At 49.6% G+C, this 24,413-nt stretch overlaps 1 protein-coding gene across 3 annotated transcripts in view; it reads left to right on the top strand.

The window, feature by feature from the left end:
- The window catches only part of ADCY1 (adenylate cyclase 1), a 110,942-nt gene that overhangs the window by 73,223 nt on the left and 13,306 nt on the right, over positions 1 to 24,413 (top strand). The window contains exons 9-18 of one of the 3 annotated variants that reach the window (XM_072965300.1): positions 9,165 to 9,359; positions 9,539 to 9,636; positions 10,649 to 10,733; positions 15,492 to 15,581; positions 16,084 to 16,340; positions 16,625 to 16,751; positions 17,337 to 17,453; positions 18,413 to 18,559; positions 19,175 to 19,273; positions 23,100 to 23,214. In XM_072965300.1, coding sequence (XP_072821401.1) covers positions 9,165 to 9,359; positions 9,539 to 9,636; positions 10,649 to 10,733; positions 15,492 to 15,581; positions 16,084 to 16,340; positions 16,625 to 16,751; positions 17,337 to 17,453; positions 18,413 to 18,559; positions 19,175 to 19,273; positions 23,100 to 23,214 — 1,330 coding nt within the window. Of the gene's footprint in view, positions 1 to 9,164; positions 9,360 to 9,538; positions 9,637 to 10,648; positions 10,734 to 15,491; positions 15,582 to 16,083; positions 16,345 to 16,624; positions 16,752 to 17,336; positions 17,454 to 18,412; positions 18,560 to 19,155; positions 19,274 to 23,099; positions 23,215 to 24,413 lie in introns of those variants that run through there. The other 2 variants (XM_072965301.1, XM_072965302.1) reach the window with 2 other exon arrangements.

Genomic DNA, 24,413 nt, shown 5'->3' on the forward strand with positions numbered 1-24,413 from the left:
TTGCAACTACTTTGGCGAAGGGGTGGGGATTCCCAGGAATCGGGCCACTGCGCACCCTCTGACCTTTTATGGTCGGCCTTGAAACTGTCCTGGCCCCGGTGGGAGGGCCAATTTGCATGTGATTGTATTTTAATAAGCGTAGATTGAAGCTTGAGGTCTAGTGGGAGATGAGTCTTCCACCTTCTTGGTGCTAATTGCTGTCTTTCTTTTAATGGCTGTGCCCTCCCTCCCTCCCTCCGGTCTCAGTTTCTGGAAGTCTCAGGTGGGGAAGCTGGCCCCAGATGGCAGGCAGGTGCAGACACATTGCTGAGGTTCCCCGGGGCAGAGCTGGGTCTGAGACAGGTCAGCTTTTTCGCCTTCCCCACTGCACGATCTCCTCTGGTCAATATTTGCTGATGGAGCCTCTCAGGGCCTGGGGTTCAGCCAGAGGGCTTCAACCTCCCTGCCCATCTTGCTCAGGCCCCAGCTTTTCTGTGAAAGCCCGGGAGACATTAAAGGACTCAGGAAACTCTGGTCTCCTCAGACTGCAGCAGCCCGGGCAGTTCCCATGGTGGCCCCGTTCCCTGGCCTGCATCCCTGCTGTCTTGACACTTCTGGCCACCGGTCATTTTCCTTACTTTCTTGACTGCTGAGTTTCAAAGTATATGTGAGTTAATACATTTACCTAGAATTTGTAACAGGACAACTTTCAGGCTTCCTTGTTGCCAATATTGCCAGAGTAGAAACAGGGATTTAATCGCTGTCTTCTTCCTCCAGCGCCCCCACCCCCAGCCCTCTTGACTGAACTTGACCCCTCGGGGATGGAACTGGGGGAGGGGAGTGGGGCGCACAATTGAAATGCGTCCAAAATGCAGGATCAGGATAAGTAATAGTAATAATAATTAGTGCAATATTTTAAAAAATCAAACGTAACCCAAAAGAATCCACAAGGAACAAAAAGCATCAAATTTCGGGTGAAGCCAGGGCAGTCCAGAGCCATCCTGGAGCCCGAGGCAAGGGCTGATTGCCCCCAGGACTCCTCAGAGAGGAGGATTGACAAGACCTAAGGGTCCGGGCTTTTCCCGGGCAGAGCATGCTGACCGGCGGCAGGAGCCTGTGACCCTGGATTTAACCTGATTAACCCACACAGTTAGGGGTCTCTCCTTCGCTGGGGCTGGGCAGCCTCCTCGGTGTCCCCCACTTGGACCTCAGAGCTCCAGCAGCACCCGCCCCCGCTCCTAAAACGGCTCCTGAGGTCCAGGAGGAATTGCACACCTGGGCTCACTGGCCCACTTTCTCTGGCCGGTGTCTCCAGCCTCCTCCCCTGACCCTGTGGCCCAGGACCCTGCAGGACCCTGCAGCTCCGTCCCTCCCATCCCAGGTCGCAGACCTGCCTGCGTGCAGGGCCCCTTCCCTCCCCCACTTCATACCAGTGTCAGGAGTCACGTTTGGCTTCCTGGATTCCCGCGTCCTGCGTGCCTTTCACATGCCTGGCTTTGTGGCCTTCCCGCCCTCCCTGGGAGCACGAGAGGTGGGGTCCTGGGTTTCGTCCTTTGCCCCTCTGTCCCACAGTCTCCCACAGGTGCCCTGTGGGCTCAGGGCCCCCAGACCCCAGCTCTGACAGGCTAGCTCCTTCGCCCCTTGGAAGAAGCTTTGCAGTGAGCTATAGGGTAGTGGGTGCATGTGTACCTCAGGGTCTGCTCACCCAGTGATTGTTTCTGTCGCCTTGTGCCCTCACTCCAGGGTCCAGAGCCAAGCTCCTATGTATCATGGTGTTTCCAGGCTCCCTATTTGAGCTCCCTGCCCTGGAAGGGTCCCTGCTCGCCCCCTCCCCGCACCCTGGATAGCAGCCGGCTAGTACATCCAGACTCAGCCACACACTGTCTTCTCCGCCTTGGTCTCCGTCTCTGACCCCTCGCCCCATGGGCAGCCTCTGTGGGCCTGGCATTTCCTCTCCTGGCAGGGCAGACAGTGCAGCCTCCACAGGAAGGTGCCGTGGGCTGGGGGCCGAGCTGGGAGCCTGGACCTCTGCTGCCTGGCTCTGCGCCTCTTCATTGCCACTAGCCTTGTGATTAGTGAGAAAGAGTCCAGAATGGGGCTGGTAGCAGCGTCTGCAACATGGGATGGCATCAGGGTGAAGATGGGGCAGTGACAGGCAGGTGGCCTGAGGCGGGAGGTCCTTGGTGGTCCTAGAAGGATGGATTGGAGAGGCCGTGCATGGGCAGGGCCAGCCTGGGCATGTGGGGGGATGATGTGAGTGACCTGTCAAGTGATCGCGTGCATGGGGAGCAACCCCATCCACCTGCTGCCTCCCCCTGGCGGGTCTCAGATCCTGCTTCTGTTTTAGGACGAAGTCTGTTTCATCATTCTTGTTCCTGTCTTCCATTTACTTCATCTGCATCTCCAGGCCTGACAGCCTGATCGAGGTGGCCTTGGAGATGGAGCAGGGGAAGCCGGTGGGATCAGGGCAGTGGGTTCCCCTGCCTTTTGTGTCTTCGCACCGTGTTTGGAGAAATCGTGTCCCAAGTACTGGGGAGCGACCTGCAGATGTATGTGGTTAGCTTCAGACCACAGTCCCTCTTGGGTCCACCTGGTCTCTGGCCTCTCCTGGATCAGGGCTGTGGGAGCCCAGAGTGGGTTGGCCCCGAGGGGGCGATGCTGTGCAGGGCGCCTCCTGGCAGTGCCTGGGCTGTTGGGGTTAGGTCTCAGGGCTGCCAGCTGGGCCTTCCCGGACTGCTCCCCGTAATGTGCAGGGACAAGCACCTGCCGTAAACCCCGACCCCCACGAGCATAGCTTGTTCTGTTTCTTCCTTCAATATTCCTTTCTGATCATAAAACGAATTTATGGTGGAAAAAAGTATAGAAAAATACAAAAATGCACAAAGAAGACAATGAAAAGCATTCATTTACAATCCAACCGCTTGCAATCAATTTATCGTTAACATTTTGGTCTTTCTTAAGTGTGTGTATATTTAAACGTTTTTCAGTAAAATTGATGGGATGATACAGTTTGCTGCTTGTTTAGTTTCACTTGCCAATATTTCCTTATCTTACTGAATATTCCTCAAAAATAGGGTTCTTTAATCACCGTGTAGATTTTCAGCCTAAGGAGAGACCACTTACTTACTCAACTTGCATTGGTATTTAGGTCATTTCTGGTTTTTGTTTTGGGTTTTTTTTTTAATCAAAGTAAATAATTCACACGGAAGTGCATTTACATCTCTGATCACTTTGTGTGATGGAATTCTCTGAGTCGAGTGTCTGTGAAAGTGAGTCTGTAGCTGGTAAGACAGTGTTAACCTGTAGCAGCAGGTGGGGAACGTGCCTCCCCAGTGCTCTCTCTCCCTTTCTTTAAAATGCTGCTTCTGTCCTTCTCTTTATGTTTAAAATACCTAAGCATATCTATTTAAAAAAAAAAAACTAACATGTAGACACAATGCAAAAATTAAATCCCCTAAACTGTTTATCATTTTGTGTTACCGTCCAGAAGAATCTGGCGGTGTGCCAGAAGGTGATGGGAAATAGGATTTAACCTATTTGACTGTCCCAACACCCTGTTTTTTCACTCAGTAACAGACATCAGAGATCCTGGCGGCACGGGCCGGGTGGCCTCCGCCTGCAGACACAGATTTTTTTTTTTTCAATATATCTTAGTGAACTTTATAAGGAAAGCCTGGGGCAACTTCTTTGTAGTGAAATTGCTGCGTTAAATGGTGTATGTATTTTAATTTTTGATAGCTGATACCAGATCGTTCTCCCCACGTTTTCCGAGCCTCCTGACCGCCCAGCTCGGCCTTAAACCCGGGACCTTGTGCCTGCTGGTAAGCACGCACTCTCCCGCTGAGCTCTACCCCGACCTCGGGCTCAGCACATTTGAAGTACTGTTGGTGGCTCCGTGCTGTGTCTTCCCTCCTGCTCTCCTGTTTCAGAGCCACAGAGGGCCTTTCCTGCCCCTTCTCCCAGCTTTTTGTTTTAAACATGTCTAGGAATTCTTTAAAAATATTTTTTCCAGTATCTGAATTTAATGAAGATAAAATTCCAGTTCATGTTGGTTGGATCACCCTTATTGAAAATGATTCTAGTAAATTTTTACTTCCTTCGACTTTTTCTGATCTACAGTAGTATCACTTTCTTTTTTTTTTTTAGAAGGGGAACCATTGCTCATATTTGGAAGGAACCAGCTACTCCTGTTTCATCCTGATCTAGCTGGGTAACTCCAGAGCTCACAGTAGTATCATGTTTAAATGCTGATCATTTTTGTTTCTCTTTTACATCCTTTATCAAGTGATGCTGATGAGTGGCATTCTTTTCCATTCTGGCCTTAATTAGCTAAAACAAACAAAGTTTTACTATTAATTGCAATGCTTTTGGTTAAGGAGTTGTAATAGGTGCCAAATTATCTCAAGAAAGTAGCCCATGTGAGTGAGTGTGTGTGCGCTTTTTAAAATGAGATGTTGAATTTTAGAAAATGCTATTCAGCATCTCTTGAGATGGTCAGTCTGGTGGATCTTCTCCTCTGACTCTTACAGGGTGAACAGAGTTACAGGATCCTGCAATGTTTCTTTGATGTTTAGTAGGTTTTTACTCACTTTCTGTCCCCGCTAAATCAGGATGCTCGAGGTACACCCACTGCGAGGGGCAGCAGAGGGCCCCCCTCTTTGCCACCACAGTGATGCATGTGCCACTCTTTTGTCAGTGGCTTTTAGTTGCTGCAGGAGGAGACTGTAAACCTTGAGGTGACAGGCTAACCTGAGGTGGCTCCAAGGTCCATCAGCCCCAGAAAAGTCAGACCAGCTCACAGTCACCATTGGCCACTAAGCTTCTGAGTAGAAGGTCACTCACTGTGGTCGAGACCCAGGTCAGGTCTGCCCACCTGGGGACAGTCTGCACTGGTATCTGGAAAGCTGCTGGACAGAGCAGGGGACCCGAGACACAGCTCTGTGCTTTGCAGACTTGGGGGCATTTTTATTGATGTCAGCTGCTTATCTGCTTCAGAACAGTGATGACCAGCTGGAGGACTCCCTCTGGGCCAGATGTCTTTCCCTGGAGTATGAACATTCTGGATCCTCATGAGCGCTAACTAGGAAAGTGGAGCACAGAGAGGTTAAGCAGCTCACTTCAGGTTGCACAGCCCCTGGTTCTTGCATCCCTGCGGTTTCCTTCCCTTTGGTGGGTCAAGAAAGACACTCAGAAAGCCAAGTATCACTTCAAAATTAGCAATATTTTCCCTTGACTTGATTTGGATTTGTTTTTAAAGGAAGTATATGTTTGTTGTGGGAAAGAAGAGCAAAGCATGACAAAGGGGAAAATCTGTAATTACGATGCCAGATGCCAGGAGCTGGCCATGGTTAACATTCTCCACTGATGGAGTTCCCATCCCACTGTTCAGCCGCCCTGAGGGCCGAGGGTGACATCTGCCCCCCAGATGTCAGCCCTGCCCACACAAAGTAACTAAGCACAAACCCCTGAAATCTGATGACTGTGATACCTGCCTAAAGGCAGCCTCCTGGGCCCTCTCCACAGGAGAGCCAGCTCCCGGTCTCACAGACACAACATCAACTTTTTTTTTTCCTTGATATTTACAAATGTGTCAGATCCTAGAGGGAGAAAGAATTCACAGGAGCACAAGCCACTTGCCCATTAACTCAAGGCAGACTTCACAGTTTCTTTCTCTCCCGCTTGCAGTCTTTTCCGTGCTTGGTTTCAGGACCAAGGGAGGCCAGAGCACATCTGGAATTGGAAGTGCGAGCCTCTGATTGGAAAATAACACATTCCCAGGCTGGTACCTGCTTAGGGAAAAATTTGGAGGGATGTACTGCAAAAGACTGATGATTTATTTCCAAGCAGAGATTGGGAGTGACTTAGGTTTTGTTTATTTACTTATTTAATATTTTTACTTATTTAATATTTTTACAGCTATCAATAGAATTGATAGACTGCTGATTGCACGCGTGTGAGCTGTGGAATCAAGCAGCCTGTACCCTCTGCACAGTTTCCCACGGGGTTTCTGTTGCATCTTAAAACTAGTGTGACACCCAGACTAGGAAACGGACATCGGAGCACCGAGTGTGTAGTCCTGTGCCACCTCATCACATGGTGGATTCGTGTAACCATCCACACGTGACATTACATACAGAACATTTCCATCACCACCAAGGTCTCTTCCTGCTCAGGGTCACACCACCTCCCTCCCCACAGCCATCCTTAACCCTGGTTCTCCCTGCCTGTAACTTTGTCACTTGAGAATTTGGTGTAAATGGAATCACACAGTGTGTGACCTTGGGAACTTGGCCATTTCGTCACTCTGCTCCATGCCCCTGTGTCCTTCCTGGTTATTGTTGGGATGGGTAGCGCCTTCCTTTCCGTGGCTGGCTGGCACGGCGTGGCTGGGATGGCTCACCTTTGTTCAGCCACTCACCTGCTGAAGGACATTTAGGTTGCTTCCAATTTGTATATTACATATGCAACTACTATAAACATGCAGGTACAGATTTTTATGTAGACATAAATTTTCATTTTCTCAGATTGATGCTCAGGTGTGTCATTAATGGGTCGTGTTTTTTTCTTTTGTTTTTTGAGGGGTGGTAACGGTTTATTGATTGACTGATTGATTGATTGATTTACTGGAAGTGCTGGGGATTGAACCCAGGACCTTGTGCATCCTAAGCATGTGCTCTACAACTATAGCCTCCCCACTTCTTCTCTCTTTTATAGGGAACAGCCAAACTGTTTTCCGGACCGACCGTCCCATTTCACCTTCCCATCAGCAGTGTATGCGTGATCCAGTTTTCTCTGCTTCCTTGCCAGCACTTGGTCCCGTCACTCCTTTTTTTCCCCCAAACATTACTGTTGTAATAAATGTGTGGGGATATCTCTTTGTGATTTTATTTTATATTTCCCTGATGGCTAATGATGTCGCACATCTCTTCAAGCGTTTATTTTCTATCCGTATGTTCCCCTCTTCGGTGAAATGCCTCTTGTATCCTTTGTCTGCTTTCTAATTGGATTTTCTATTTTCGTATTTGATAGTTACGCCTATGATCCATTCTGAGTGAGTTCTTTAAAATAAAGTGTGAGGTTTGGGTCAAGGTTTATTTATTTGTTTTTGCTAATGGCTCTGCAGAGGCCCCAGCACTGTTTGTTGAAAAGCCAAGCTTCTTCCATCGAATTGCTTTTGCACTTTGTCAGAAATCAGTTGCCCATTGCAGAGGAGGGGATAGCTCACGTGGTGGAGCGCGTGCTTAGCGTGCACGAGGTCCTGGGTTCAATCCCCAGCACCTCCTCTAAATACAAAGAAATAAATAAAGCTTAATACCTCCCCCTCAAAAAACCAAAAAACCACCACCAACAACAAAAAATCAGTTGCCCACACTTGTGTGAGGCTGTTTCTGGGCTCTGTGTTCTGTTCCCTTGATCTGTGTGTCTGTCTCTCTGCCAACACCGCGTTGTCTGGGTTGATGTATTTAGATAGTAAGTCACTGTCAGAGTGATTCCTCTCACTTGATTCTTTTTAAGAAAAAGGAGCTATTCTAGTCCCTTTGCCATTCCATTTCATATTTAGAATAAACTTGCATTTCTACCAAAAAAAAAAAGTCCTGCTAGGATTTGAAGGGAATTATGTTAAACTTGTGTCCATCTACGTGGAGAGAATTGACATCTTCACTATGTTGAGTCTTCTGATCCCTGATGGAATGTCTGTGCATTTAGTGTGGTCTGCTTGGCTTTCTTTCACTGGCGCTCTGTAGTTTTCAGCCTGCAGTTCTGTAGGTGTTTTGTTAGATTTACTAGTATTCCACTTTCTCAGTGATTGTCAATGTTACTGTATCTTAATTTTGGTCTTCACGTGCTCATAGCTAGTATGAAGAAATATGATTGATTTTTTTAATGTTTATCTTGTATCCTGTGACCCCGTGGAACTCACTATTCGTTCCAGGATCTTTTCTTCCATCAGGATTTTCTTTGTAGGCTATCATATCATCTGCAAATAGGGACAGCTTTCTTGCTTTCTTTCTGATCTACCTGCCTTTTATTTCCTTTTCTTCCCTTATCACACTGGTCAGGGGGTTCTAGCGCTATATCAAATAGGAGCGTGAGACAGACATCTCTGACTCTGCAGATTGTAGAGGGACAGCATTCAGTCTTTTACCATTGAGTGTGATGTTAGCTGTAGGTGTTCTGTAGACGCTCTTCATCAAGTTGTGGCAAGTTCCCCTCCATTCCTAGTTTTCTGAGCATGTATATCATGAATGGATATTGAATTTTGTCCGAGGCTTTTTCTTTATCGATCAGTATGACCATGGGGTTTTCCATGCGGTGGTTAATACGGTTTTATTAATAATAATGGATTGCATTGATGTTCAGATATTTAAACAGCCTTGCGTATCTTGAAATGGTCATGCTGCATACCTCTATTTATTTATTGCTAAATTCTATCTACTAATGTTTTGCCAAGGATTTTTTCCATCAATATTCATGAGGAATATGGCCTCAAATGTAATTTTTTCTTTTTTCTTTTTTTTTTTTACTGTCTTAGTCTGGTTTTCGTGTCAGGTTAACGTTGACTTTATGAAGTGAGCTGGGAAGTGTTACCTCCTCTTCTCTTTTCTAGAATCTATTGTATAGAATTTTTGTTAATTTTTATTTAACTGTTTGGTAGAATTCTCTGGTGAAATCATCTCAGCCTGGAGATTACTTTTTCATGAATTTTTAAATTATGAATTAAATTTCTTTAGCAATTACAGGGCTATTCCAATTATCTTTCCTGTTGGGTGAGTTGTGGTAGTTTGTGTGTTTCAAGGAGTAGGTCATTGATCTAAGCTGTCAGATTTACGTGCTAGAGACCTACTGATTTTATCGGTATTTCCAAAGAACCAAGTTCATTGCTGTATACTGGGCACTGTCCACTGCTCACATATGGGGCCCAGAAACCCTCCACACGGAGCCACCACTCAGGTGCCGTGCAACCCCACTTACAGACACGGGAGCCCGAACACCAGTGATGAGATAACTTACCTGGGATCTCACCGCCAGCAGGTGGTGGAGCCACACCTGCATCTCAGATCCCCACACCAGCCCCGCCAAGACTGCAGTGGGCGAGGAGCCAGAAGGAGGGACACATAAGAGCTCCCTGTTTTAGTAAGTGGAGAGTTTGACAGCATTCCTTCCTTTCTTCCCGTGATGGGCAGCGGAGGGCGCTGAGAACAGCCTCGGAAAAGCTCAGAAACCGCTCCTCTTTCTCTACAAACGTGGTCCACGCCACCCCCGGGACACGCGTCAACAGGTACATCGGCCGCCTCCTGGAAGCCCGGCAGATGGAGCTGGAGATGGCGGACCTGAACTTCTTCACCCTGAAATACAAGCAGGCTGAGCGAGAGAGGAAGGTAGGTGCCGGGGTGGGGGCAGTCGGGGGTGGCGGGAGGCTGGGGCCTTGGGACATCCTGTGAACGTGGGTGTGGCCCTTCTCAACGCTGCAGTGGTTCTGGGCATCCCCGGCACCTTTGGGGAGACCCTGGCGTCTCCGGGAAGCCAAGGCCACTGACGGGGGATTTCTGTCTTGTAGTACCACCAGCTTCAGGACGAGTATTTTACCAGCGCCGTCATTCTGGCCCTCATTCTGGCCGCCTTATTCGGCCTTGTCTACCTGCTGATAATCCCGCAGTAAGTATTGTTCTGGGTCCATCCGTCAGAGGTCACCAAGGGTCCTTTGCTTTTCAGGTTCAGGTTCGACTCCCGCAGTCACAGTCCCACGGTGCCCCCGCCTCTGGAGGGCGTTGAGAACAGTCTCAGAAAAACTCAGAACCACTCCTCTTTCTCTACAAACGAGGTCCACACCCCTCCTGGGACACGCGTCATTTCCTGGAGGAACTGGCTGTGCAAGCCTGCTGGCTGGTGTGCGGGGCTGCTAGTTCTCAGTTTTTAATTTTAAATTTTCTCAATTCTAAGCCCTCTCCGTCCACAGCACGTGGACCATTGGCTTCATGACAGTTTCTGCGAGAGGAAACAGACCAAAGAGGCACCCTGATTTCCAGGTGCTTGTCAACAAATTCTCAGAAACTTTAAAATGAGAAAAAGTAGGCTCTGGAAAGGAACACAGATACAATAATTTTAATAACATTTCATCCTTATGGGTGAAAGTGAGTTTGGCAGTTTTGGGTTTGGGGCAAGAAAGACCCCAGAAAATCTCCACTTTTCTTGCAGACCTACGGCTTTGTTAATAAACCTCCCGAGTGGAGTGATTCCCCTGTGAGTTTCCAGAAAACACATGGAAGCCACCCCCAGCCCCAGACACTGTGGACACGCAGTGGCCGTCTGCATGGCCCTGCCTGGGGATCCAACTTTTTCTAGAAAAACCCTTTCCAGATGAGGCCCAGGAAGAGGGCAGTGTCTAGCAGCCAAGTCTGTGCAGCCCTCATCCTTCCCGCACGAGGAGAGTTCCTCTCAGGCGCCCCCAGAGCTAGAGGGACCCTGGGGTGGCGGGGAACTTAGAGGGGACACAGGAAGGGCTCCTCTGCTAGGAAAGGACCAGCACGGGCAGCTCCCCAGAGACCACTGCTTGCTTCCCTGGGGCTGGGACCCGGGTGGGGCAGGGGAGGAAGGGCGCGGTCCCAGGCATCCTCTGGGCACACGTCACCTGGCCCAGCCTGCAGGGACTGTGTGTCATCTGTCCTAGGAGTGTGGCCGTCCTGCTCCTGCTGGTGTTTTGCATCTGCTTCCTGGTGTCCTGTGTCCTGTACCTGCACATCACCCGGGTCCAGGTACGTGCATGGTGTGTCCTGTACCTGCTCCTCACCTGATCCGGGTACACGCGTGTGTGTGTGATGTACCTGCACGTTACCTGGTCCAGATGCACGTGTGTGTGCTTGTACCTGCCTATCACCTGCACAGGTAAGTGCACGGCCTCTGCATGCCCTCTTGGCAGGACAGGTGGAGGCAGTTTGTCCCTCACCTTCTGGCAGGTGAAAAGCCTTGTCCACGTGGGAGAAACTCACTGGGCCCCATCCTGTGTGGGTGCTGTTTGGAGTTCTGGGAGCGTGCCCCTTAGACACAAGGGGTGGGTGTGGATGGTGATTGAATAAATGAACACAAGGGGTGACACTGTTCTCTCCAAAGGAGGGTCCTGTGCCCTGTCGTGTGATCGTGTCATAGACTGGGGCCTCCACACTCTCGAAGATTCTTCCTTGGCTTTGGAGCCAGGGTTGAGCTTGTGGCCCCGTGCCGCCCGAGGCTCCCAGGAGAGGGCTCTGTTCTGAATCTTCTTTTTCCAAAGTCCCATTTCCCCCCTAGACCCCCAGCTGTCATGTTTGAGAGACCCTGGGTTATCTTTGTACAATTGTTGAAAACAACTACTTTGTGAGAAGATTGAATCTAGGTGTATTTATTTAAATTCTTTATTATTCATGGGTACCTTCTTGATTTAGGTTGAGACAAAAAAAAAATGCTACTTGAATAAATAGCCACAATCCTAGCTCTTTGATTTCATAGATGGAGTGGCATCTGATTGGGTCAAGTGAAACTTCCCACTTCACATAAGATGGCTTTATTCACCTAATTTCAAGTGAAAGCATCGCAAATAGATGCTGGTTTCTAAGTCCTGTCACACTCGTCCCCAGTGTTGGGGACCTGTGTGCCTGGTGGACAAACAGCTCTCCTGGTGGAGGGGGCCCCGGCTCCGCCAGCCCCTTTCTTTCTGAATGTCCGCTCACCCCTCCTCGCCCTCCTTCGTCGGCCTGAGCATTTTTTTCTAAGTGTGATTTTTGACCCAGCGCGGCAGCAGGTCCCCCTCCCGGCTGCGGGTCAGGAAGCAGCTCCGGTGGAACGCACGGTCCTGATGGCAGGCGGCTTCAGTTCACCCGGCCGGCGTGTGCCTGTTCAGGGGTGACCCACGTGCTCACACACTCCCTCCTGAGGCCCTGGATGTGACAGCAGGGCTCTGAGTTCACCACGGGGCTTGTGCAGAAGACTGGGGCCAGGAGACGGGGGGCATGGTCGGCAGGATCTGGCTGGGGAGGATGGGGGCCGGCAGGTGGGTCAGAACTGTCCAGCAGAGGCCCAGCGCGTACCGAGGAAGGGAGATGCCAGTGGGCACAGCTGTGCACGCGGCTGAGTTGGGGCCCATTGCAGCCACACATCCCCAAGAAGGCCTGGGGGTCAGCAGAGGGCTTTCCTCCATGATATGGAAGTGGCCACAGCCAGGGCATCAGGGCCGGTGTGGCAGCTCTGGGACCACCTGGGCCCTTCACCCACCCCACTGGCTCCCTCGTCACTAGGGGCTGCCAGCTCTATGGCCTTCGTGTCTTTGTCTGTCAAAGGGATGGGAATTGGAGCTGATGTTCGCGAAGTCCTGGGAGCAGGGCCTGGGACGCCATAGGCGCAACTGAACATTCTTAGAACAGGAGGAGAAGCTGGTGAAACAAAGGGGCGGGATCCCTGTCCGTCCTGGAGGCCAGGATGCCGTGACCAGAGGAGGCGCTCTACAGGGCTCAGGGTGGAAGGCGGGAGAGCAGGTGGCTGGAGAGTCACGGTGAGGGCTGGAAAGGGGCAGAGCTGGACCGACCAGGCGTGCGGACCCAGCTGAGGCTGTGCGGCCTGCCGAGGGCGTTCCTGCAGTGGTGCTGGCCCTGGGTGGGGTTGTGGTGGGACCAGGGCTGAGCAGGTGGGGCGGGGGGAGGAGGAGCAGTGAGGAGGGCGCCAGAGGGGTGCACACTGGACCGGTCACTGGGCACCTGCAGGTTCAGGTGCACTTTGCTCTCTGGGGCTCCAGGCCTCTCTGCTTCCTGGGGACACGAGGGTGATGTGACCTGGAAGGAGGCCATTGTGCCTTAGACAGCAACCCCCCTCATCTTTCTCACCCAGGCGTGGTGCTGATGGTCATATTTCAGCTTCTTTTTTCCATCCACTGTCCCAGTCACCCCTTTGTGGTCTTCTGAGCACAGGCAGAGGGGCTCCCTCAGGAGGTGAGAGTCCTCACATGGGCTTCCTCCGCTCTCTGTTACCAAGACCAAACTCGTTCTGCTCGCCACATGACAGGCCAGTAAATCGGGAGACCAGGTGTTGGGGCAAGGAGCAGTGACTATATTCAGAAAACCGGCTGACTTGAGAAGATGGAAAACTAATGCCCTGGAGATCCATCTTCTCCAAGTCACAATGCAGGCTCCTTCTACACTAAAAAGGAGAGAGGGGGTGTGGTTGGTTGTTGCAGATTTCTTGGTGCAGGAGTTCTGTTCTTCGAATTCTTTGTTCTTGCAGCTGTACACGTGGGTCAGGTCATGGTGTCCCTGTAAAACCTCTAACAAAACAAATGTTATTTTCTATTCTGCAACTTGTCATCTCTATGTAAGTACAAAAGTGTTAATATCCTTAAAGGTCACAGCTCAGAGAATAGGCTCTCCTGTCTATTTCAGGCTAAAGGCAGCATTGTTTTACAAAAGGTGCAGAGCTGGCAAGACTCAGCCTAGAAAACAGGGTACAGGGTTAAAGCAAAAGAAACAGATCTAATATGAAGTTAAATTTGTTCTTTTCTATTACACCTGCTGCCGTGGGAGGGCTGGCCTCCAGGGAGGAAGAGCACCCCCAGCCCAGCCCAGCCCACCCTAGACCCTGAGAGCCCTGCAGTGGGTGGGGAAGGCAAGGAGGAGGTTTGCAGCTCTGGTGAGATAAACTAGACATGGTTGATGAATGGACAGTGAGTAGAAAGTTAGAAAACCTCTAGGTTTTCCCTCTTTGGGAAGAGAGAGGGAGCCCAAGCAGAGGGCAGGGACCCCAGAGACAAACCCAAGAGCTCCTGCCAGCCCCTGCAAATGCCCAGTCCTGGTCCTCGTGTTACATCATTTTCTGCCGCAGCCCCAGTGGCTCCCGCAGCGTATCTGTGTGGGACTGAGTTCGTTTATTTAGCATAGATTGTCAGTATTTTTTAAACTTCAGATTGCGACTCACTGGGGGCTGTGAAATCTTTTGTGTGTATGTGTGTGAGTTGTAAACAAAAGAAACAGAACAAGAATGAATGAAAATGTCACTGTATCGATTGTCATCAGGGTTTCCTGAAACTCTGAGTTGTGTGTGTCTGTGCGACTGTGATTTACAACATGGTTCTTAGTTTGTCGCCTGGTTGGAAGCCTTTGAATGCCCCCCTCCCCCCGCAGTAGGAGTACGTGGTCCAGGGAGCCGGGCCGCGCCTCCTCCTGGCCCGTAACACACGGCAGGAGCCCTGAGAATGAGCCAGGAGCACGGCTGGCTGAGTGGAGAAGGATGTGGCTGTGTAGTTGTGCCCTTTGCCTACACTGTTTAAACTCCGCAGCCACAGAGCTGAGGCACGGTGGGGTCATCACTCAGCGGCCACCCTACCTCCCACGACCATTTGGTGCAGCTGCAGTGCTCCTGTGTCGTGTCCTGGTCACGGCACGCTCCGCGGCTTCTCTCCCTGCAGAGCACAGGCTCTCGCTCCACATTTGCCCTGCATCCTCCTGCCTTGTGGCCTCGTCCCGCTGTTGGGGCCCTTTGTGAAATTCAGCTCCGACTGTGAACTGCCTCTGGCCATAGGGTCCGGGATGCCCAGCCTGGCCATTGCTACACGGTCACTTTCTGAGACAGTGACAGCGAGCTTTGAGGATGGTCCAACAGCTAACACCCCACTGGGCTGCCTTTGACTAATTGTGGGTCCCATTCTAGGGGCATTTTCCATTGTTCATGTCGGATCAGCTGTCTTTTTTTGGTGTTATGACAAATTAGTTCTCGTGCTATTGTTTGGTCTGTGTGTGGATGTGTCTCAGCTCAACGTGAGCTGAGCAACCCGCTCTGTGTCCTGGTCTGTAGAGCGAGTGAGGTTGGCTGGTGGTGTCCGGGCCCCGGTTCCTCACCTATAGAGCAGGGATCGTAATGAACCCGACTTCACGGGGTGGGAGGGTTAGAGGGGTAACACACGCACGGCCCAGGGCACCCTCGCTGGTTCGTGCTTTCTGCAAGGTCCCAGGGTCTCTATTTTTGTTTTCATTTCTAGTTTCAGAAGTGTGATTCTAAGATCTTCTGACTATCCTTGAAATCGTTTGTCAAATATTATAAAAATGTGTTTAAATAGGCTTAAAATAAAGTTTCTAATAACTTAACGAAATTGTATAAAGCCTATGTGAAGAAAATGATAAAGCATCTAAGAGAAGAAACAAATAAAGGGAAATTCTTAACATCTCTGAGATAGAAGGATGCAGTATTATAAAAATGTCAAGTTAATCTATTCAGTGAATGTCAGTGCCAGTCAGTGTCACAGGGCGGAGCAGATGGTGGGAAGTGTTGCTCTTTTGAATTTAAAGATGTCACCTTTCAGTTTTTTAATTTTGGCAACTTTTTCACCTGGGAAGTTAATTACATGAAAACAGCCAGGAAACGTATGTGGAGGATGAATTATGGGAAAGGATCTGGCTGCATTCAAGTGGTTCTGGACGTTCTGTACTGTGAATTATCTGCTGTGGCCACAAACGACTTTGTAAAACAGGTTGTGTTTTCAATAGTATTTTATCTTTCAGTGTTTTCCAGGATGCCTGACGATCCAGATCCGCACCGTCTTGTGTATCTTTGTAGTCATCTTAATCTACTCTGTGGCCCAAGGATGTGTGGTGAGCCTGTCTGCGGGGGCTGGGCGTGGAGAGAGCTGTGAGGTGCAGGGATGAGGGGCACCTGCAGGAGCCGCACTGGAGGGCCCGTCCCTAGGATGGGGAGGGAAACAAGGGGGTCAGAGATGGGCCTGGGGTGCCCCAGGAAGCCAGGGCGAGGGGGACGTCACCCAGTGGAGGAAACGTGATCGGCCCTTCGTAGTGTGCCAAGGACAGAAGCTGGGCAGAGAAATAGGAAGGAGAGGGTGGTGGGGAGAACAGGATGGAGCTGAGTGGTTTAGAAGGATGGTAGGGGTCTCGTGCCCCCCAGCCCAGATCCTGGGGCTCCCCTTCTGGTAGTGAGGAGCCTCAAAGGGCCGGAACTGGGTGGGAGTGTCCGAGGCCCGGCTGATGGCACTTGGGGAGTGGGTCGGAGCTGAAGGCTGGAGAGAGCGGGGGAGGAGGGGGTGCTGTGTGCCCTGAGTGGGGCCCTCTCCACACTCCTGGCCCCTCCATCCCCCTCCAGGTGGGTTGCCTGCCCTGGGCCTGGAGCTCCAGCCCCAACGGGTCCCTGGTGATCCTGTCATCTGGGGGCCGGGCCCCAGTGCTGCCTGCCCTGCCCTGCGAGTCTGCGCCCCACGCCCTGCTGTGCGGCCTCGTGGGCGCCCTCCCGCTGGCCGTGTTCCTGCGGGTCTCCTCCTTGCTCAAAGTGATCCTGCTCGGCGTGCTCACCACGTCCTACATCCTGGTCCTGGAGCTCAGCGGGTACACAAAGGCCGTGGGGTAGGTACGCTGCTCCTGCCAGAGCCCGTGGGCGGGCATCTCAAATACCCGCCTGTGGTGCCCTGTGTTCCAGTTTGCTGACTAGAAGCTCGTTACTGCCAGGGTTTCTCCCTTGCTTCACTTGGGTGCCAGTTCCAGCAAGTCCTTGGGTTTCCCCATGAGATGTGGATCTCAGCCCGGGTCAGTCCCAGGCGCCTCTGGGGGTGTCACGTCTGAGGGGCCCTCTGTGGACGGGTCCTGTGTTCTTGGCACTGACGTGGGTTTTCCTCCTTCCCTTTCACAAGGGGCGGCAGCATCTCCGGGCGCAGCTTCGAGCCTATCATGGCCATCCTGCTGTTCTCCTGTGCGCTGGCCCTGCACGCCCGGCAGGTGGATGTCAAGCTGCGGCTGGACTACCTCTGGGCCGCGCAGGCAAGAGGAGCCCCTCTGCTTCCTTGGGGGTCGGCAAGGGAGTCCCTTGGGAGGGGTGTCACATGGGGGCTCCCGGCTAGATGCCAGCAGCCGTGTGGGTGGTGTTAGGTGTAAGGACCACTGCAGTGGGGCCTTGCAGTAGGGGAGAGAGACGAGGCTCCACCCTAATACAGCAAGGGCAGGTGGGCGTGTGTAGTCAAGGGGCAGAGTGGGGGGCAGTGGATGCAAAGTTACTAAGAGGAGAGATCAGAGCTGAGGGGTTTCTAAGCTGACCTAACAAGATTCATGCTGAGGACAAGGTGATCAGACATCACCTGAGAAGGGAAGGAGATGAGGAACCCAATCAGATGTGTGGGGTGATCGGATGTCAGGGATGAGGTGTCTGGTTGAGCTGGCTCAGCAGAGTTCTTGCTAAAACTGGACAATGTGGAAGTGAACAGGGATGCCCCAAAGTCAGGGCCCAGTTGGGAAGAGGGTTCACAGTCTGGTCCAGGAGAGACTCTTGTCAGGTGGCGGGTTGTTGAGCGAGTGAAGGAAACATGGATGAGCAGGCGAGTGACTAATGGAGGATCCCACCCTCCCCAGGCGGAGGAGGAGCGGGACGACATGGAGAGGGTGAAGCTGGACAACAAGAGGATCCTCTTCAACCTCCTGCCGGCCCACGTCGCCCAGCACTTCCTCATGTCCAACCCCCGGAACATGGTGAGCATGCGGCCTGCGTGGCAGCTGCTTCCCGGGCACTGAGACCCAGCAGGGTGCTCCTCCCAGCCGAGCTGGTCTGGTGGGGGCTGCAGGGCTGCAGCTGGAGGTTTGACCCAGAGGGACCCTCCTCCGGCCTAAAATCGCAGAGGGTGGCCATTTCCAAGCCCTCAGCTGCACCGAGGATGGGAGGCCCCCTGCCCACCCCCAAGGGCAGGGCAGAGGCTGGGCCATCAGGAGGCCCCTGGGACGTGGGATTGACAGATGACCAGAACTGGTGTGCCCTCCCCTTTGATCCTGAAAGAGAGAGTAGCATTCACCATCCCCACGAGGCGGGAGATCGGGCTTCAGGAAACCACACTCAAGGGGGAAAGCGCTGTTTCAAGGCCTTTATGTTCTGGGTGGCGCCCCCTCCTGGCTCAGTTTGTGTGGATGGCCTGGCCCTGCCCATCTGGCTGCAGGGCCGGTGGTTCATTCCCTCCTCCGTGTTCAGCGCAGTCAGGGGCCATGACCTAGAGGTGCAGCTCTAAAACCACCCCAGCAGCACAGCACAGGGCTTAGAAAAGCTGACTCAAAAATAAAGGGGCTCAGGTTGGCTTTTAGGTCCTAAAGGCACAAACACCAAGACTCAGCTTGACCAGCTTTGGCCTGAAATAGCTCCCGGGCTCATCTCTCATCCTGCTGGACCTGGGGGTGTCCAGAGTGGTTTGTTTTCCCAGAAGAGTGTGTCCCTCCCTGGTGCCTCCTCCCCTCCTCGCAGGGGGCTCTGCTCCCACCTGTGAGCTGAACGACCTCGCGGTGTCCTGGATGCTCCGAGCCCCCTCCTTGTGCGGTGTGGGGTCCCAGCACATCCTGGCAGCCCAGGCAGGGGTTCCCAGTGGGGCCTGTCCCCAGCACCAGCGCTGAAAGCTGCTCTGGTCACGGCTTCGGCGCCGGTGGCTGACCCGACCTTTGACCCCCAGGACCTGTACTACCAGTCGTACTCGCAGGTGGGGGTCATGTTCGCCTCCATCCCCAACTTCAACGACTTCTACATCGAGCTGGACGGCAACAACATGGGGGTAGAGTGTCTGCGCCTCCTGAACGAGATCATCGCCGACTTCGATGAGGTAAGGGCCGCCCCACTGCCCTGACTCCCTGGGGCCTGAGGGCGCCCGGGTGCCCAGCCCCCAACAGTTCTTAAGTGTAGCATGTTCTCTGCAGATGCACATACATTTTGTCTCCTTGGGAATCCCAACGGACTTTGACCGTTGAGGAAGGGGCTTTGCCTTAGGTTGGGGAGGATGGATTCTGGGCTAGGAGGTGGGGTGCTGGCACCTGTACCCTACCTTGTAAATGCTGGGCTCAGGTGGGTGGCCTCACTTACAGGATGGACGGGTGGGCATCTCTGCATCCTCCACCTTGGGTCCCATGTCTGTGCCAGATCTTCCCTCGCTGGGGGCCCGTCGTCCTCCTGGGTGGTTGTGACCTCAGCTCCTGAAAGACAGTGTGTTCTGTATGCTTCCCCCTGGCTCCTCTTTCAAACGCCTTTGTAGGAGCCCCTGAGGCCTGAGTTTCTTAGTTTTTCAGTTCAGCCCCAGAACTTATCTCAGAGCCACATGAAGAAGACATGTTGCTTTCCAGGCCGTGCCCATCCGCTCCACAGTTACTCCTGGTGGCTGTACACTGCCATGACTTGTCTAAAATGTTATGTAACATCTAACAGTTTTGTGTTTCAAACAAAGCTCATGGACAAAGACTTTTACAAGGACCTGGAGAAGATCAAGACCATTGGGAGTACCTACATGGCTGCTGTGGGGCTGGCGCCCACAGCTGGGACCAAGGTGAGTGCCTGCCCGCTGTCCAGGTGTGCCCTGCTCAGAGACTGGGTTCCAGCTCTGCCCCAAACTGCCCAGGGACCATGGACAGAGTCCCCACTGTGGGCTTTGGTTTGCCCTTTGCATTGGACTAGGGCAGCAGCCTGCAGGCTGTCTTGTCAGTGACCAGCTCTCTCTAGACACGACCTCCTGTGGAAAGTCAACAGAGGAAAGGCCCATCATAGGGACTTCCTCCAGCCCTGCCCCCTCCCCACCGGCACCCCACCACGACCACCGTGGCAGCCTGGCACCATTGAATGTTCCCCTTCCCTGATGCAGGATTGTGAATAAAGTCCTCAGGTTGCTCCTATAAAAGAGACAGAAAAAGAAAGGAAGATGTAAAAAAAATAAAAATAAAAGTGCGATGGCTAGAAAGCAGTTGTACATACAGTAGATACTAATCTAATTGTATCAATAATCACCTTAAATGTGAATGGTCTAAATACACCAGTTAAAGAACAGAAACTGATCAAGTGGCTGAAAAACAAGGCCCAACTAGATTTTCTGCAAGAAACACACTTTAAATATAAAGACACATACACATTAAAAACAAAAGGATGTAAACATCCCAAATGTCCATCAACAGATGACTGGATAAAGAGGATGCAGTGGAACATATATACAATGGAACACTACTCAGCCATGAAAAAGAATAAAATAATGTCATTTGCAGCAATATGGATGGACCTGAAGATTGTCATTCTAAGTAAAGTGGGCTGGAAAGAGAAAGAAAAATGCCATATGACATCATTTATATGAGGAACCTAAAAAAATAATAACAATAATAGTAAGGACCCAAATGAACTAATTATTATTTTGATGTCTTGAATATGTGTAAGCACATCTGACTGTCCTTTATGATTGGATTACCACATTCTGTTGATTCTTATTTTGTAGTTGGCTTTTTTCCTTTGATAACTATGAAAGTTTAAAAGGCTAAAGATCTAATCTGTTCTTAGAAACAATAATTAGTACATATATGTAAACTAAAAAAAAAGTGCAGTATACTGTATATATGCATTCACATGCAATATAATGTGTATGTGCAGTCAAATTGTAATAATTCTACCTAATAAAACTGAAAAAGAAATAACAGAATGTAAAAAAAAAAGGATGTAGAAATAAATACAATGCCAGCACTATTAAAAACTCAAGTAGCTATCTTAATTTCAGACAAAGCAAGCTTCAGATCAAGGAAAATGATCAGGGATGAAGAGGGTCATCGCATAATGAAAAACGAGTCAATTCTCCAAGAAGATGCAACAATCTTCAATATTTATACACTTAACAACAGGGGGCCAAAACTGATAGATCGGCATGGAGAAATAGATGAATCCACTATTATAGTTGGAGAATTTAGTGCCACAATATCAGTGATTGGTAGGTCCAGTCGGGTGGAAATCTGTAGAGGTAGCTGGACTGAACAGCGTCGTCAATCACCTTGATGTAATTGACATAGGCTACTTCATTCAACAACCGCAGAATACGCTACTTTTGAGGCTCACATGAAACATTTACCAAGATAGACCACACTGTGGGCCATAAAACTCGGTTTAACAAATTTAAAAGAATTGTAATCATATAAACTATATTCTCACACCAGAATGGAGTTAAAGTAGAAACCTATTTCTAGGAGATAATTGGAAAATTCCAAAATATTTGGAGATGGAGCCATATACTTTTAAATGACACATGGGACAAAGAAGAAATCTCAAGAGAAGTTGAAAAATAATTTGAAATAAATGAAATTGAAAATATAACTTACGAAAATTTGTGGGATGCAGAAAAGGCAGTATTTAGAGAGAAATTTCTATTACTGAATTCATGTATTAGAAAAGAAAACCAATCCAAAATCAATAGTTTAAATTTCCACCTTGGAAAACTAGAGAAAGAAGAATCATCTAACCTCAAGCAAGAAGAAGAAAAGAAATAATAAAAGTCAGAGCCCAAATCAATGAAATTAAAGACAAGAAAACAATCAAGAGAATCGACAAAACCAAAAATTTGGCTCTTTGAGATCAATAAAATTGATAATCTCTAACCATGCCAATCAAGAAAAAAGGGAGAAGACACAAATATTAGAAATGAAAGAGGGGCCATTTCCACTGATCCAATGGATATTAAAAAGATATTAACATATATTGTGAACAACTCTATGGTGCTACACTGGAGGTCCTAACTAGTAGTCCAATAAGGGAAGGACAATAAATAGAAGATTTGTGAATTGCAAAAGTAGGAATGGAGCCATCATTCTCAACTAAAATATTCATATATAAATGCTAAAATTTTTAAGTGAGTTTACCAAACTTGCTGTATATAAAATTAACATATGAATTTCTGTTTTATCTCTGTATATTAGCTGTAGACAATTAGAAAATCAAACATTTTATAAGTTACTATTTCCAATTAATATTTAAAAATACAACTGTATGCCCACAAGTTTGATAAATGAGGAGAAACGGACCAATTTTTTGAAAGACACAATCTCCCAAAACTCACCTGAGAAGAAACCGATAATCTGGGTGGGGATATGTCTATTAAATACATTGAATCAATAATTAATGACTTTCCAAAACAGAAGGTGCTGGGCATAGATGGGTTTCCTGGTGGATTCTATGAAACATTTAAGGAAGAAATCATCCCAGTTCCCTACAATCTCTTCCAGGATATAGAAGTAGAAGAAATTCTTTCTAACTCATTCTGTGAGTCCAGCATTACCATGATATTGAACCAGATAAAGAAATTACAAAAAGGAAAATTGCGGACCAGTATTTCTTTTGAATACAGATGCGTAAATTCTTAACAAATATTAGCCAGTTGAATCCAGCAAGGTTCGAAAAGAACTATACACCACAAACTAGTTGATGAATTTATTCCAGATAGGCAAGGCTGGCTCAACATTTCAAAATTAATTAATAAAATTCACCGTATCAACAGGATAAAGAAGAGAAATCACATTAATGGATGCAGAAAAATTATTTGACAGCCCAGAACGCTCATTCCTGATTTAAAGAAAAATTTCTCATCAAACTACATACAGAAGGAAGCTTCCTCAACTTGATAAAAAACACCTACCAAAAAAAAAACCTGTAGCTTAACCACATGCATAATGATGAGAAATGCCTTCCCCGTGAGGTAAGGAGCATGGCAAGCAGGCCCCTCTCACCACTCCTATTTGACATTCATGCTGGAAGTCCTAACTAGTGCAGTAAGAGAAGAAAAGGAAATAAAGGTAAATAGACGGAAGGAAGGAAGGAATAAAACTCTCTTTGTTCCTAGATAACGTGAATGTTTATGTAGAAAATAAAAAAGAATCAACAAAATATCTGCAGTAAGCAGTTACAGCAAGGTTGCAAAATGCAAAGTTAATAGAACAAAAGTCAATTACCTGCTTATATACCAGCAATGAACAAGTGGAATTTAAAAATACAATACCGTTTACATTAGCACTCCCTCCCTCAAAATTAAACATTAGGTACAAACTTTTAAAGATATATGTAGTATGTCTATGAGGAAAACTGTAAAACTCGGATGAAAAAATCAAAGGTCTAAATAAGTAGAAAGATAGCGTTTCTGCGTAGAAAGACATCATTAAGACGTCAGTGATTCCCAACTTGACCTGTAGATTTAACTCAAGCAGTCCGGCTGCTGCACTGCTGATGTGGGGATCAAATCCCTGAGCTCATCAGGGGTACAGGCTGCGCCCCTCCCCGACAGATCCCTGGCCGAGTGTCCCTGCTGCCTCTGCCCTTGCACCCCTTGAACGTAATAACCCGTGTCTGCTCACATCCAGGCGAAGAAGTGCATCTCCTCCCACCTCAGCACGTTGGCAGATTTTGCCATCGAGATGTTCGACGTCCTGGATGAGATCAACTACCAGTCTTACAATGACTTTGTGCTCCGTGTCGGTACGTGGCTGCAGGCCGTCCCATCCCGGGGGCCAGCACACCCTTCCCACACCCGCCCCAGGAGCTGGTGGCCGCGGCCCTCCCCCTAGGAGGTCATTGGTCCAGGCTCCCTTGTCTCAGGGAGGAAAGTGGAGCCACCCAGATGAGTGAGTGGGGCTCAGGGACAGCTGGGTGTGCCTCAGAGCTGGGTATCAGTGACTTAGGACCTGAAAGAGTTATTGTCCAGCTCACAAAACACATGAGAAATGTAGATTGTCTCAGAGGCTTTCAGATACACCTCTGAGTCCACACTTAGCTGGAGGAAGATGCCCCATTTCCCTGTCAGCAGGCCCGGAACACTGGGGCCGCGGCTGTGCAGAGCCCCGCTGTGCAGACTCAAGCCGGGTCCTATGTCCTCCTGGGGTCCCTTCCCTCACCTGTGCGTGAGGAGGGGGACCATTGGAGCTCTAAGTTCCTTTCTAGCTTTTATAAATCCTATAGGGTTTTGTTTTTCACTCTTAAATTCAGCTTTTTTCCGGGAAGAAGATAATTTCCCACAAAAATTCTTGCTAGTCAAGGATATAGTTAAACTAGAGATTTATGATTTTTTTTAAAAAATCTTTGTCTTAACTATTTTAGGTTTTTCAATTTATTTTTCAGTGGGGGAGTTAATTAGGTTTATTTATTTACTTTTTTAATGGGATGCTGGGGATTGAACCCAGGACCTCTTTCGTGCTAAGCACGGACCCTACCACTAAGATATGCCCTCCTCCCTGCAGATTTATGGTTTCTTTTTCTCCTTTGTCTCTCTCTCTCTCTTTCCTGCTAGTCACGATACAGTTAGTTAAACTGGACACTTCTGGCTGTTTTACAATTCACACGTCTAGTGGCCTTAAGAGTAGGACTGAGCTCTGGGTTTGAGTGTGAGGGGGGCAGCAGGTGTCCATCAGGGTGGGTGGAGTTCTGATGCGCTTAAGCACAAGCGCTAACTTAGACCTGGTGCCTGGCCTGAGGGACGGGCTGGAGGTGGGGGCAGGGCGCCCTCTGCGCCTCACCCCTAGCGGTCAGTTCTCCGGGGCTGCGAGCTCGGATTAATAGATGTACTGGTGCAACAGGGAACAGATCCAAGGGTCCATCAGGGAAATTCTACTGTTTACTCTCCTACTGAGAACCCACCAGCCAGTGCCCTCTGTGCCTGGATGGCTGGTCACATGAGACTG

Source organism: Vicugna pacos, chromosome 7, assembly GCF_048564905.1.
Source record: "Vicugna pacos chromosome 7, VicPac4, whole genome shotgun sequence".
Taxonomy (NCBI): Eukaryota; Metazoa; Chordata; class Mammalia; order Artiodactyla; family Camelidae; genus Vicugna; species Vicugna pacos.